Below are 16,240 nucleotides of genomic sequence, written 5' to 3'. Positions count from 1 at the left end.
TCAACCACAACCACACCACTATGCAGAACTACACAATATTTTCATAATTGGTCAAATCCATCAATCTTCTTACATCCATGAACACTATGGACAATTACACGCTCACCTTCCTTCATATATACACTACATGTCGTACGTTACATCCTGGACCATTGCACAAAGACACTTCAATAACTTTGCACACCTACCTTCACAACTACACTACATTTTACAGTTTTACGTTTACATCCTGGACCAGTGCACAAAGTCACTTTAATAACCTCTGCACTAAGACACTTTGTTCCATGCATATTTGCACACACCGTAAAGTATATTTCAATTTGCACAGTATATTTCTATTTTGTACATCCTATTTCTATTTTTATTTTTAGTTCTATTTTTTCATAGCACATTTCTATTTTTATTTTTAGTTCTATTTTTCCTAGTTTAATTTAATTTTGTAATTTAATTTCTATCGTATTTCTTTTATTCATATTTATTTCTTATTTGTAAAATTTAACTCTCTTTTAGAGTCAATGGCAGTCGTATAATACATTTCACTACATTTCGTACTGTGTATGTTTGTGTATGTGACAAATAAAATTTGAATTTGATTTGATTTAACGCATTTAGAGTACCTGAAAGTGGACTTGGAACAGATATGGTAATATGCAAACCAAGTGGATGAATATATGTTGGTTTCTTTTCATAGATTATTAAATGTTGACTTGTAAAAACTGCTGAATAGTTTTAAGTTTGATTGTATATTGCTTTGCCAACTTTAATCGTCTATTTTCCAAGCAGGGTTTGTTAGTTTCTACATATAAACTTTGGATTGGTAATGTTCTGTACACTCCTTATGCCAGTCGTATGCCTTAATAATGTACAGTATTTAGTAGGTGTATTCATGATTTCCTGGTTAAACAATAATTATACTCCTTTATTAAACTTTGATCAAGTCAAAGTTCTATATACTGTATGCAGTATTTTTTACTGCAGAGTTGAACTGTCTGCTCTCCATTAACTTTGAATAAAACCTTTAAAATGGCTTTTAAACATTTATTTTTAAGCAACTGCCAAAAAAATTGTTTCTTTATCAACAATGACTTTAGAGCGGATTTCAGATTGACAGACATCGGGAGAGGTCGCTAGCAAATTCATATAAATGTCGCATATTGCAAATTTTAAGTCTTTTAAAGATACTTGCTAATAATCCCAGACTGGTGACGGCTTGCTGATGTGGCTTCGACTAATGTATTTTGCATCATGACAGTATTGGTTTATGTTATTAGCCGGTTAAGACACAATCAATCTGTCAAAATTAAGTGATAGTTGCCCAATGTTGACGGGTGCTCATTGCCCCTAATATGCATATTATGTGGGGGGACAATAACTTTTTTACATACAGTAGGGCCAGGTAGGTTTGGACAGCTTTAACCCTTAATAACCCCTTTAACCCTTCCTGGAGTGCGTTTCCCGTACAACGATGTAGCTCTTTGCTTAACCACCGTTGTACGATGCAACGATGAAGAAAATAACTAACTAGTCACAAGTGTTTCCCAACACCATAGTACCTGTGTCGCACTTCTATCGTTAAAATCATGTTGGTTTAATCTGTCGTTCTTCTTCTTCTTCGATACAATGGTGGAGTAGTTCCATAGGCACATATCGCCCCCTACTGGAAAGTGTTTTTTTCTCCCTCTTCGGCTCGCATTCAATGCGCTTTCGCAGTGATGTAACGTAGAAGTGGTGTAATAACGTCACAAACGCAACATTTTTAATTTTTCAATATTTCATTTTAACTAATTTTTTTAAATTTGGTATTGATACATCAGTACAATTAAAAAAAAATTTTTAAGGACTTATGGGTTTTGAAAATGCTGGGATTGTGTTGTGAACACCTGTTACCTATTTTGCTCAAGATCATTTCCTATATAAGTCCCTTTGACTTACAGCCATGGTTTAATGAGAGGTGACGTGAAAAAAATGACACGAAAGCCACAATTTTCTAAAAAAGAGCTTGCAGTTCTTTTGGAGAAGGTGGGAAACTATAAAATCCTGCTTTTCTCCAAATTAAAAAACACAGTGACAAATTCTGACAAAAAAAAAAAAATTTGAAGGAAATTGCACTAAAAATAAATGCTTCTGGAAATGGGTATGAGAGGAGCCCAGAGGAAGTGAGAAACAAGTGGAGGGACTTTGCAAGTGTGACTAAACGGAGGGCTGCAGCACATAGAAGGGAAGGAAAAAAGACTGGAGGGTGTATCAACTCAGTTCCTCCTCTGAATGAGGAGGAAGAAAAGGTTTTGGCCATCCTGGGGCCTGAAGCATTGGAAGGGATCCCTGGAGGTATTGATGCATGTGCATCAACCAGGCCTCAAACATCAGGCCTCCTCCAGTCTATCCCTTCATCATCAGACCTCCTCCAGGCTGGCCCTTCATCATCAGACCTCCTCCAGTCTGGCCCTTCATCATCAGGCTTCCTCCAGGCTGGCCCTCCATCATCAGGCCTCCTCCAGTCTGGCCCTCCATCATCAGGCCTCCTCCAGGCTGGCCCTCCAACATCAGGCCTCCTCCAGGCTGGCCCTCTAACATCAGGCCTCCTCCGGGCTGGCCCTCCAACATCAGGCCTTCTCTAGGCTGGCCCTCCAACATCAGGCCTCCTCCAGGCTGGCCCTCCAACATCAGGCCTCCTCCAGTCTGGCCCTCCATCATCAGGCTTCCTCCAGGCTGGCCCTCCATCATCAGGCCTCCTCCAGTCTGGCCCTCCATCATCAGGCCTCCTCCAGGCTGGCCCTCCAACATCAGGCCTCCTCCAGGCTGGCCCTCTAACATCAGGCCTCCTCCAGGCTGGCCCTCCAACATCAGGCCTTCTCTAGGCTGGCCCTCCAACATCAGGCCTCCTCCAGGCTGGCCCTCCAACATCAGGCCTCCTCCAGGCTGGCCCTCCAACATCAGGCCTCCTCCAGTCTGGCCCTCCAACATTAGGCCTCCTCCAGTCTGGCCCTCCAACATCTGAAGTGGATCCAGGTCGAGGGCTATTGCTCCCTTCCCTTGATTCACCTCAGTCTGAGGCCTCCTCATGTGCTGAGCAATGTCCTCCTGATATAACAGAACACCAGCCATTAATCTCCCGGCAAAGGAGAAACAGGAGATGTTGTGGCTGCAGTGAAAGGCTGCTTCAGTCAGAGGGGAAAAAAATAACCGAACTCCAGGCCTTAAGGAAGGAATTGACAGCCCTGAGGAAGCAGCAAGAGAGACATCATCAGGAGGTAATGGCCTATAAGAGGGCCAAATTAGAGCTTTTACAACAACAGGCCAGCAAACCCTCTTTAACCATGTTTTTACCACCTGACAGTAAGTGCAAATGGCATTATTATTTTATTGCTCAGTATGTAAAGTCAAATAATTTATGGCTGACAGCTTTTTAACTTTTATAAACTGTGCATTTTCTTTTCACAGATTCACAGATGTAATCCACTACATCTTGATCTTTATTTTATTATTATTATTATTTTTGGCTACATTGTTGGCCACCATGCCTCCCAAAATCCAACTCCTCGTCCTTGTCGTGGGAGGTGGAAACAGACTGAGTCTGGCAAATGGGGCTCTGGTGAGGCTGTGTGGGTTTGCAGTGATAAAGCAGTTCAAAGCCTTCATTAGATGATTTTAAATACAAAATTAAATATACTATTTTATGTCCAAACATACTCTTTTGTAATAAAGTAAAAGTGTTTTTTGTATATGTACTGTAAGTGCTTGTTTTTATATATATATATATTTTTAGATTTGGCATTGGAACAGTGGGTTAATATGTGGAAAAGTAACTTGACTCAGAGTAGAACACTAATGGCACTTAATAAAGCTAAAGAAGCTAAAGCACTTTTACCATGCCCTGTCATCACTTATTAAATATCTGAATAATGTGACTAAGCCTAATTAGGAAGCATGTGTATGGAATGGATTTCAAACTTTTTATTTTACAGTAGTAAGCCACCATCAGATACACTAAAACCATAACAGAAATGTCTATGTATGTAAGATTTTATCAATAAGTCATTTTATTAATGACAATATAAGGCCAAACATGGTACAAAACTCTCTAAGTATGCAGATCATTTTAAAGAATGGAATAACTATGGAAAAACAGTATGACAACAGCCTATTTTAAAACAAAATGATAATTAATGCATTAATAGGATAATGTTGAAACCTAATTAGTATAACAAATCTTGGATGGATCACTTGCTTAGGTAGTTAATTTAGACTGATTATTAGCCAATGAGAATGATTATAAGCCACCTTGATGAATGAACAGCAGGTGTACTAAGTACTCTCCTAATAAAAACAGCATGCATATGTCCTTCAAGTCATCAATCATGGCAGCTTTACAAAGATTTCTACAGCTTGAGCATAGAAGACGGCGCAGAATTCAGACCGTTTACATAAATGCCTACATAAGGACACATTTTACCCCCCTTGATGCACTATCTGATGATGCGATCTTAAGAAAATTCCGGCTTCCAAGGAACAAGATCCTTGACTTACTGGAGATTGTGAAACCACACCTTCAGAGGGCCACACGAAGAAACTATGCCCTAAGTCCAGCGGTGCAGTTGTTAGCTACACTGCGTTTTTATGCTGTTGGAAGTTTTATGGAGGTGGTGGGTGATGGCCTAGGTCTCAGCAAGTCTTCAGTTAGCAAAACTGTGACAGCAGTAACACCTTTGCTGTTACAGCTTATAAAGGACAGCCTAATTTTCCCCCAAACACCAGAAGAAATCCGGCAGGCCAATCAACACCTTCACAGCATTGCCAGCATCCCCAGAGTGATTGGCATCGTTGATGGCACCCTTATTCCAGTGGCTAGTCCTGTTGCAAATGAGTCATTATATATTTGCAGGAAGGGCTATCCAGCTATTAATGTTCAGATAATATGCAATCACCAGGGGATGTTTACTGACATTGTTGCAAAATGGCCTGGGAGCACACATGACTCTTTTGTTTGGGCCAATTCTGCAATTTGCCAAGTGGCTGAAGAGGGTGGCTTTGGTGATAGCTGGCTGTTGGGAGACAGTGGATATCCTCTTCGCCCATACCTCATAACACCTGTGCAGCATCCAGCCACCAATGCAGAGGAAATGTTTAATCAGGCCCATGTAAGGACACGCTCTACAGTGGAGAGGACTATAGGACTGTGGAAACAGCGATATCGCTGCATCAGCAAATCCTGTGGTGGCCTTAAACTGAACCCCTCCAAAAGCTGCTCTGTAATTGTAGTCACTGCAATTCTCCACAACATTGCAGTCAAGGAAAATGTCCCGCATTTTGATGAGGAAGAGGGGGGTCTTTCTGGTGCTGCTGAGGATGAGGAAGATGACATTTCTGATAAGGATGATGATGATAATGATGATCCTTTGAACACCCATCAAGGCAGAATGCATCCTGCAGGAGCAGAGGTCAGACAAATGTTAATTCAAAATATGTTTGGTTAGTTATTTGTTTACAGTTTGGAACATTTTTTTGTTGTTGTTTAAATGAATGAACTTGTGTTAATAAATATTTTGTTTAGTTGCCTACATGTTTTCCCCCTGCAGACATACTTTTGCAAACAAGTAGGCTATATATATATATATATATATATATATATATATATATATATATATATATATATATATATTTTTTTTTTTTTTAAACCTATGAATATTTTACTTTTACTTCTGAGAGCACAACAAAAAAACCACATGCTTATTCATACCGTTGTTGTTTATTTATTTGGGTACATTCATTGAATATATATTGAGTAATATTTTAAATAGGCTTACATTATTAATTTTCTTAGTGCTTAACACTTTGTGCACTGTATATGTTGAATACGTGAACAGTACAGATAACATTCATTAAAAGTAAAAACTTCTAACATACTACTATATTATATATCTAACATATAATACAAATATTGTTATGAGAAATTTCTCTTTGGGTATGTTTTAACAAAGATACTCAGTTAAAAACTCACCTTTTCTTCGCACAAACGAAACCAAGGCTGTGTTCCAACCAGCATAAATAATGCTTTCGTAGGGCACTTCGAAGGGAGAATAATTGCGATGGTAACGCTGTTATAGCGTTTCAAAGTAAAATTGTAATCAAAATAACCGAAAAATGAATAACCTAATATCTGAGCACCAAAGCATTAAGTTGTCCAAATCGCTCAAAGTGGTTGGGAAAAAGTTTAGAAACTGGGCTTAGGGTCGTTAACTGTGAATAGAACACACCCAGCCGCGGCAAGGAACGATGCTTCTAACCACAGGTCGAAGGCTGTAGTTCCAACCACGTAAGTTTGCGACGCTGTTTGCGAATGTTCGTTTGAACTATGGTTTCGAGAAACACCGAATTGTTGAACTATGTTGGTCACGACGGAACTTGCGACCATAGTTGGCTAACGATGCCTTTGGAAAACGCACCCCTGGTCATTTCCAGTTATTTCCATTTAAATTCATCTTTATATTTTTTCTCCTTGTATGGTTAAATTTTTATATATTTTTTGAAGTTTTTTAAATATTTTGTTCTATTTATTTCTTTTCTATTTTTTGAATTTGAATAATAAACAAAATCATCATTTAAAAACTGCATTTTGTATTACGTGGGTTAGCTTTGTGTAATATAAAAATAAAATTGATTATCTTAATCACATAAGTGTGACGAATATGAAAAAAGGAGAAAAAAGCAAATATACTCTTTTATACACTCATAACATTTATATAACATTTTTTACTTGTTTTAAAGTTATTTCCATTTACATTGTCTTTAATATTTGTGATCTCAATTATTACATCACATCCTGGTTCGGGAACATCACCAAGCAGGACAGACGAGCTCTTCAGAGGGTGGTGAGATCAGCTGAAAGCACCATCTTCACCAAGCTTCCTGACCTGCATTTAATCTACAGCAAGCAGTGCTGGACCAAGGCCAGGAAGATCATAAGGGCCTCAGCCACACCAACAACAGATTCCTCACCGAGGAGAGCGCGGTGGTGTGCTGCCGGACCCGGCCGTGAACATTCGCACCGTGTCAGGGAGTTATTTGAGGATACGGGCCTGTCGCACAGTGCGAATACAAGTAGGTGCAATCATTCTTTCTCACCCATTCTTTGTGGCAGACATCGAGGATGATTGTATCTTGGGGTTAGACATTTTGGAAATGTGGGGTGCGGTACTGAATCTCGCGGACGGGACTCTGCGTGGTAATTTCGGTTTAGCCAGGTTGCTAGTGCCCAAAGCGCAGCCGGACGTGTTAGTAGCACGCACCAGGGGGGGCGGAACTTCCGGTGGACGCGCCATGTAAACATCCGGTAGCCGACCGAGCGAGAATAATGGCCGAGCTGATGCGGCGTAGCAGTGTGGAGCTAAATCAGACCGTCACCGTGAAGTCCCTTTTGCACGAGTTCGCGGATATTTTCGCGGTAGATGAGCGCGAGTGCACTCATACCAATTTGGTGCAGCACAATATCGATACGGATAACGCCGCTCCTGTTCGGTTACATCCGAGACGCCCCCCGTTAGCTAAACAAGCTATAGCCGAGCAGAACCTGCGTGAGATGGTCGACTCGGGCGTCATAGAGCCAGCGTCCGGACCGTGGTCTTCACCCGTTGTACTTGTGCGTAAAAAGGACAAATCATGGCGGTTTTGTGTAGACTACCGGCGGTTAAACGAGGTGACGCGCAAAGATTCTTATCCGTTACCGCGAATAGATGATGCGCTGGAACTCGCGGGCTCGGCGTGATTTAGCTCGTTGGATTTGCGTAGCAGGTACTGGCAAGTAGAGCTCGCCCCGGAAGCACGACCCAAAACCGCGTTCTCGATCGGGCAAGGGCTATGGCAATTTCGGCGCATGCCGTTCGGCCTCTGCAACGCTCCAGCTATGTTCGAACGATTGATGGAGAGAGTATTGGCGGATATCCCTCGCAACCGTTGTCATCTACTTAGCTGATTTATTGGTGCACGGCAAGGAATTTGCGGTCGCGCTAGCTAACCTACGGGAGGTATTTCTAGCTATGCGGCGGGCGAATTTGCGGCTCAATCCCAAAAAGTGCCAGTTGTTGCGGCAAGACTTTCGGGTGGGGGCGCCCATGGAACGTATGGACATTCTGGGGCCGTTTCCCATCTCCGAGCGCGGGAACCGGTATGTGCTGGTAGCCATGGATTATTTCACCAAGTGGCCGGAGGCGTTTGTTGTTCCTGATCAGAGCGCTTCCACCACGGCTCAAGTGCTGGTGGATGAGGTGTTCAGCCGATTCGGCGCCCCGGAGCAGTTGCACAGCGATCAGGGGCGTAACTTCGAGGCGGAGGTGACCCGCACCACGGCCCTTCATCCACAAAGTGATGGCCTCGTGGAACAATTCAACCGAACACTCACCACCCAACTCGCCGTGCTTACCAGCGACCGGCAGAAGGATTGGGACGAGCATTTGCCTCTCGTGCTTTGGGCTTATCGTACAGCAGTGCAGGAGTCCTCACAACTGACGCCAGCTGCGTTAATGTTCGGTCGCGAGTTGCGCACGCCTGTGGATCTGGTGTTCGGGCCCCCTCCACAAGTGGATTTACCCACGAAACCGGGTTTGAATTATTTTTGTTCTTTGAAAGACAAACTGTTTCGTGTCCACGAGTTGGCGCATAGACACTTGGCGGACGCCGTGGTTAAGCAGCGCCGCGTGTACGATACTCACAGCCGGGGACGAGACTTTGCTACTGGGGAGCAGGTTTGGGTGTATTCCCCCGGAAGGAAAAGGGGGCTCTCGCCTAAGCTTATGTCGCACTGGATGGGCCCCTGCACGGTCGTTGCACAGCTCTCTGATGTGGTCTACCGGGTGCGGTTGACGGGGCGGTCGCGATTGGTCGTGCTCCACCGGGACCGTCTGGCTCCTTATCAGCCCCACGCCAGGGCATCGTCGGATTCTGTGGAGGCCAGTCCGCCTCAGGAGGAGGGTGACAGGCCCCCTTCCCCCGCAAATAAGACTCCGGCGTTCCCAACGCCAGCGCCTGCTAGACTGAGTGCGCCATGGTGACCGGGGACGGTCACAGCTCGGGTGGGGGCAGTGTGGCGTGGGCGGGGTTTCGCTTGGGAACCATCATGCTTTGCGGGATGGGGCTGTTATGTGTTCACCCTGTTCGGAAAAGGTGTTTGGGTTAGTGGCTTCGGCCAGGGTATGTGTGCATGTTTTTAGGTGTGTTAGTAATGGTGGAAAGTGTTTTGTGTGTGCTATTTCGTGCCACGGGTGATCAATAAAGTACTCCCAGCCATTTGCATTGGGCAGCAGATAAAGCTTACTCGTCTCTCCACCATCCTTTCCGGCGATAAAACGCTACAATACAGAGGTTTTGCGATGCTTTGTGCATGCGCGCCCAATAGAAAATGAATGAATCACTCTCCGAGATGACTCGTTTATCTTAGTCATGTTAAAGATTTGTTCAAAAAGAACGAATCGTTCATGAACGACCCACCACTAGCCTGCAGTTATCCCTACTTGAAACGCGGGAAGATGGCGGCAGAACGCAGGGGGCATGGTCAGAGAGTGGAAGCGAGGTGTCAGGCGGTGAAACGGAAGTCGGAAGACGCAGTCAATGGGGAGAGCAGAAATTCGAGAACCAGGAGATCAAAGAGCGAGGCGTCAAGTCCGAAAATGTAGACGAGAAGCCGAAAACTATAAGAGGAAGCGTGAGATCAAAACCGGGACATCAAAGAACGAGGCAAACAAATCCGTGACGAGAAACCGAAAGTGAAAACAAGACAAAAATCGAGGCACGAAACACATAATAATCCAGAAGTTAGAGCCTCTTCTTCTTCTTAGTGTTTTACGGCGGTTGGCATCAATCATGTTGCATACCGCCACCATCTGGTCCTGATCTCCCCTCCCCTTTTTTTTCCTTCTTTTTCTCTTCTTCTTTTCCTCTTCTTCTTCCCCTCTCTCCTAAACTTTTCAACGGTCGGCATCCAGCTTTATGGTGCGTTACCACCCGTCTGTTCCAGAGTGTGAGTTAAAGAGTAGGCCAAGTAAAATAAATAAATAAACCCTAATCTTTTCACACTATCTGCTTTCTTGATCGCATTACTTCCATTCATTCCCCTCTCTTTCCTTCAAATCCTATCCATTATCCCTGTTTCTCTCAAATAAGCTAACACGATCCTGTTTTTCCTCCCATTCTCTGCTCCTAGCACCTCCTCTAATGTGAACTGCACCCCATCTCTCTCAATCTATCCTTTATGATCCCCCATGTGCCTCATAACTCCTGCATTTTATGATCGCATGTTCTACTGACTCCTTTTCTTGACATCTATCACACAGTCCTGTTTGGTGTTTTCCTGTCATTTTAAGTGTTTTATTTAATAAGCTATGCTCCAGCCTCAATCTTGTCATCACTACCTCTTCGCTCCTTCTTCCCACTCCCACTCTTGCCTTGTTCACCTTTGCTTGTATCTTATATAAGTGCCATCCTTTCCTATCTCTGTCCCATCTATCCTGCCACCTTTAGATAATTTTCTTCCACATGATGATTTTCACTTCTGTCTTACTCATTTTAACATGTTCCTCAATATTATCTTTGCCAATTTATCTACTATCTCATTTCCCCTATTTCCTATATGTGCTGGTACCCACATGAAGATGACCTTAATGCCCTTGTTTATTGTCCTTGTGAATACTTGAAGTACTTCATACACAGTATCTTGTCTTGCCTTTGAATAAAATGATCTTAAGCTTGCTAATACTGACAGTGAGTCTGTGCATATCAGGACCTTTTCTTCCTCATTTTCCTCTACCCATTTTATTGCATAGAGTATTGCCATGATCTTTGTCATATATAAATTCAAATTCAAATTTTATTTGTCACATACACAGTCATACACAGTACGATATGCAGTGAAATGCTTATACGACCGCCGGTGACCTTAAAAAGAAAATAAAAAACTATATATAAGGAATAAATATTAATAAAAAGAAAATAAATGTAACTAGTAAAATAAACAAACTGTACAAATAAGGGCATGTAAAAATATCACAAAATATAGAATATAGGAATATGGGGGGGAAATATATATATAAAAATTTTAAAATGCTTTAAAGTGGCATTAAAATGTTTTAAATTGTCAAATTTAATCCGATGTCCTTTTTGTACCTCCACCTGTTTTCCCTGATTGTGGATCTTTGGATCCATCTGTATAAATTAATACAAATTCTTTGTACTTTTGATTTACATGTATATTGAATAGCATCTTTAGGTCTTTAGATCTTTCTTCATTGTTTATTTTTCTTTTTTTTGCCACTAAGTACCAATCAATTTCAGGCCATTCCATCTTCCATGATGCCATTTCTGGTATAACTGTAGTTTCAGTCACTTGCAACTCAAAGATTTCTAATTCTTTTGCTATATTATTTCCTATTCTTCAAAAATTCTTTCTGTAATTTCTCCTATTCTCCCAGCATTCTTCCAAAGCTTTTTTGTAAGATGTGTTTCTTTATGTCCTTTTAACCCTACCCAATAGTTAGCCATTAGCTGCATCCTCCTTAATTCTAGTGGCATATTTCCGACTTCCACTTGTACTGCCGCTACTGGTGAAGTTTTAATAGCACCACAGCACACTCTCAAGGAACGATGCTTCTAACCACAGGTCGAAGGCTGTAGTTCCAACCACGTAAGTTTGCGACGCTGTTTGCGAATGTTCGTTTGAACTATGGTTTCGAGAAACACCGAATTGTTGAACTATGTTGGTCACGACGGAACTTGCGACCATAGTTGGCTAACGATGCCTTTGGAAAACGCACCCCTGGTCATTTCCAGTTATTTCCATTTAAATTCATCTTTATATTTTTTCTCCTTGTATGGTTAAATTTTTATATATTTTTTGAAGTTTTTTAAATATTTTGTTCTATTTATTTCTTTTCTATTTTTTGAATTTGAATAATAAACAAAATCATCATTTAAAAACTGCATTTTGTATTACGTGGGTTAGCTTTGTGTAATATTAAAATAAAATTGATTATCTTAATCACATAAGTGTGACGAATATGAAAAAAGGAGAAAAAAGCAAATATACTCTTTTATACACTCATAACATTTATATAACATTTTTTACTTGTTTTAAAGTTATTTCCATTTACATTGTCTTTAATATTTGTGATCTCAATTATTACATCACATCCTGGTTCGGGAACATCACCAAGCAGGACAGACGAGCTCTTCAGAGGGTGGTGAGATCAGCTGAAAGCACCATCTTCACCAAGCTTCCTGACCTGCATTTAATCTACAGCAAGCAGTGCTGGACCAAGGCCAGGAAGATCATAAGGGCCTCAGCCACACCAACAACAGATTCCTCACCGAGGAGAGCGCGGTGGTGTGCTGCCGGACCCGGCCGTGAACATTCGCACCGTGTCAGGGAGTTATTTGAGGATACGGGCCTGTCGCACAGTGCGAATACAAGTAGGTGCAATCATTCTTTCTCACCCATTCTTTGTGGCAGACATCGAGGATGATTGTATCTTGGGGTTAGACATTTTGGAAATGTGGGGTGCGGTACTGAATCTCGCGGACGGGACTCTGCGTGGTAATTTCGGTTTAGCCAGGTTGCTAGTGCCCAAAGCGCAGCCGGACGTGTTAGTAGCACGCACCAGGGGGGGCGGAACTTCCGGTGGACGCGCCATGTAAACATCCGGTAGCCGACCGAGCGAGAATAATGGCCGAGCTGATGCGGCGTAGCAGTGTGGAGCTAAATCAGACCGTCACCGTGAAGTCCCTTTTGCACGAGTTCGCGGATATTTTCGCGGTAGATGAGCGCGAGTGCACTCATACCAATTTGGTGCAGCACAATATCGATACGGATAACGCCGCTCCTGTTCGGTTACATCCGAGACGCCCCCCGTTAGCTAAACAAGCTATAGCCGAGCAGAACCTGCGTGAGATGGTCGACTCGGGCGTCATAGAGCCAGCGTCCGGACCGTGGTCTTCACCCGTTGTACTTGTGCGTAAAAAGGACAAATCATGGCGGTTTTGTGTAGACTACCGGCGGTTAAACGAGGTGACGCGCAAAGATTCTTATCCGTTACCGCGAATAGATGATGCGCTGGAACTCGCGGGCTCGGCGTGATTTAGCTCGTTGGATTTGCGTAGCAGGTACTGGCAAGTAGAGCTCGCCCCGGAAGCACGACCCAAAACCGCGTTCTCGATTGGGCAAGGGCTATGGCAATTTCGGCGCATGCCGTTCGGCCTCTGCAACGCTCCAGCTATGTTCGAACGATTGATGGAGAGAGTATTGGCGGATATCCCTCGCAACCGTTGTCATCTACTTAGCTGATTTATTGGTGCACGGCAAGGAATTTGCGGTCGCGCTAGCTAACCTACGGGAGGTATTTCTAGCTATGCGGCGGGCGAATTTGCGGCTCAATCCCAAAAAGTGCCAGTTGTTGCGGCAAGACTTTCGGGTGGGGGCGCCCATGGAACGTATGGACATTCTGGGGCCGTTTCCCATCTCCGAGCGCGGGAACCGGTATGTGCTGGTAGCCATGGATTATTTCACCAAGTGGCCGGAGGCGTTTGTTGTTCCTGATCAGAGCGCTTCCACCACGGCTCGAGTGCTGGTGGATGAGGTGTTCAGCCGATTCGGCGCCCCGGAGCAGTTGCACAGCGATCAGGGGCGTAACTTCGAGGCGGAGGTGACCCGCACCACGGCCCTTCATCCACAAAGTGATGGCCTCGTGGAACAATTCAACCGAACACTCACCACCCAACTCGCCGTGCTTACCAGCGACCGGCAGAAGGATTGGGACGAGCATTTGCCTCTCGTGCTTTGGGCTTATCGTACAGCAGTGCAGGAGTCCTCACAACTGACGCCAGCTGCGTTAATGTTCGGTCGCGAGTTGCGCACGCCTGTGGATCTGGTGTTCGGGCCCCCTCCACAAGTGGATTTACCCACGAAACCGGGTTTGAATTATTTTTGTTCTTTGAAAGACAAACTGTTTCGTGTCCACGAGTTGGCGCATAGACACTTGGCGGACGCCGTGGTTAAGTAGCGCCGCGTGTACGATACTCACAGCCGGGGACGAGACTTTGCTACTGGGGAGCAGGTTTGGGTGTATTCCCCCGGAAGGAAAAGGGGGCTCTCGCCTAAGCTTATGTCGCACTGGATGGGCCCCTGCACGGTCGTTGCACAGCTCTCTGATGTGGTCTACCGGGTGCGGTTGACGGGGCGGTCGCGATTGGTCGTGCTCCACCGGGACCGTCTGGCTCCTTATCAGCCCCACGCCAGGGCATCGTCGGATTCTGTGGAGGCCAGTCCGCCTCAGGAGGAGGGTGACAGGCCCCCTTCCCCCGCAAATAAGACTCCGGCGTTCCCAACGCCAGCGCCTGCTAGACTGAGTGCGCCATGGTGACCGGGGACGGTCACAGCTCGGGTGGGGGCAGTGTGGCGTGGGCGGGGTTTCGCTTGGGAACCATCATGCTTTGCGGGATGGGGCTGTTATGTGTTCACCCTGTTCGGAAAAGGTGTTTGGGTTAGTGGCTTCGGCCAGGGTATGTGTGCATGTTTTTAGGTGTGTTAGTAATGGTGGAAAGTGTTTTGTGTGTGCTATTTCGTGCCACGGGTGATCAATAAAGTACTCCCAGCCAAAGAGAAGACGAAAACTATAAGAGGAAGTGTGAGATCAAAACCGGGACATCAAAGAACGAGGCAAACAAATCCGTGACGAGAAACCGAAAGTGAAAACAAGACAAAAATCGAGGCACGAAACACATAATAATCCAGAAGTTAGAGCCTCTTCTTCTTCTTAGTGTTTTACGGCGGTTGGCATCAATCATGTTGCATACCGCCACCATCTGGTCCTGATCTCCCCTCCCCTTTTTTTTTCTTCTTTTTCTCTTCTTCTTTTCCTCTTCTTCTTCCCCTCTCTCCTAAACTTTTCAACGGTCGGCATCCAGCTTTATGGTGCGTTACCACCCGTCTGTTCCAGAGTGTGAGTTAAAGAGTAGGCTAAGTAAAATAAATAAATAAACCCTAATCTTTTCACACTATCTGCTTTCTTGATCGCATTACTTCCATTCATTCCCCTCTCTTTCCTTCAAATCCTATCCATTATCCCTGTTTCTCTCAAATAAGCTAACACGATCCTGTTTTTCCTCCCATTCTCTGCTCCTAGCACCTCCTCTAATGTGAACTGCACCCCATCTCTCTCAATCTATCCTTTATGATCCCCCATGTGCCTCATAACTCCTGCATTTTATGATCGCATGTTCTACTGACTCCTTTTCTTGACATCTATCACACAGTCCTGTTTGGTGTTTTCCTGTCATTTTAAGTGTTTTATTTAATAAGCTATGCTCCAGCCTCAATCTTGTCATCACTACCTCTTCGCTCCTTCTTCCCACTCCCACTCTTGCCTTGTTCACCTTTGCTTGTATCTTATATAAGTGCCATCCTTTCCTATCTCTGTCCCATCTATCCTGCCACCTTTAGATAATTTTCTTCCACATGATGATTTTCACTTCTATCTTACTCATTTTAACATGTTCCTCAATATTATCTTTGCCAATTTATCTACTATCTCATTTCCCCTATTTCCTATATGTGCTGGTACCCACATGAAGATGACCTTAATGCCCTTGTTTATTGTCCTTGTGAATACTTGAAGTACTTCATACACAGTATCTTGTCTTGCCTTTGAATAAAATGATCTTAAGCTTGCTAATACTGACAGTGAGTCTGTGCATATCAGGACCTTTTCTTCCTCATTTTCCTCTACCCATTTTATTGCATAGAGTATTGCCATGATCTTTGTCATATATAAATTCAAATTCAAATTTTATTTGTCACATACACAGTCATACACAGTACGATATGCAGTGAAATGCTTATACGACCGCCGGTGACCTTAAAAAGAAAATAAAAAACTATATATAAGGAATAAATATTAATAAAAAGAAAATAAATGTAACTAGTAAAATAAACAAACTGTACAAATAAGGGCATGTAAAAATATCACAATATATAGAATATAGGAATATGGGGGGGAAATATATATATAAAAATTTTAAAATGCTTTAAAGTGGCATTAAAATGTTTTAAATTGTCAAATTTAATCCGATGTCCTTTTTGTACCTCCACCTGTTTTCCCTGATTGTGGATCTTTGGATCCATCTGTATAAATTAATACAAATTCTTTGTACTTTTGATTTACATGTATATTGAATAGCATCTTTAGGTCTTTAGATCTTTCTT

General features: G+C 43.4%; 1 protein-coding gene across 1 annotated transcript; it reads left to right on the top strand.

Moving 5' to 3' along the window:
* The first annotated feature begins 4,358 nt into the window (after nucleotides 1–4,358).
* LOC128514632 (putative nuclease HARBI1) lies at nucleotides 4,359–7,036 on the top strand. The gene is made up of 2 exons (XM_053488426.1): nucleotides 4,359–5,249; nucleotides 6,929–7,036. Exons 1-2 carry the CDS (start codon nucleotides 4,359–4,361, stop codon nucleotides 7,034–7,036), a joined length of 999 nt encoding a protein of 332 aa, XP_053344401.1.
* The last annotated feature ends 9,204 nt before the right edge of the window (nucleotides 7,037–16,240 follow it).

The sequence above is a fragment of the Clarias gariepinus genome, chromosome 27 (assembly GCF_024256425.1).
Source record: "Clarias gariepinus isolate MV-2021 ecotype Netherlands chromosome 27, CGAR_prim_01v2, whole genome shotgun sequence".
Lineage (NCBI taxonomy): Eukaryota > Metazoa > Chordata > Actinopteri > Siluriformes > Clariidae > Clarias > Clarias gariepinus.
The sequence above is the reverse complement of the archived record's forward strand: the minus strand, read 5'-3'. Positions and strand labels throughout refer to the sequence as shown.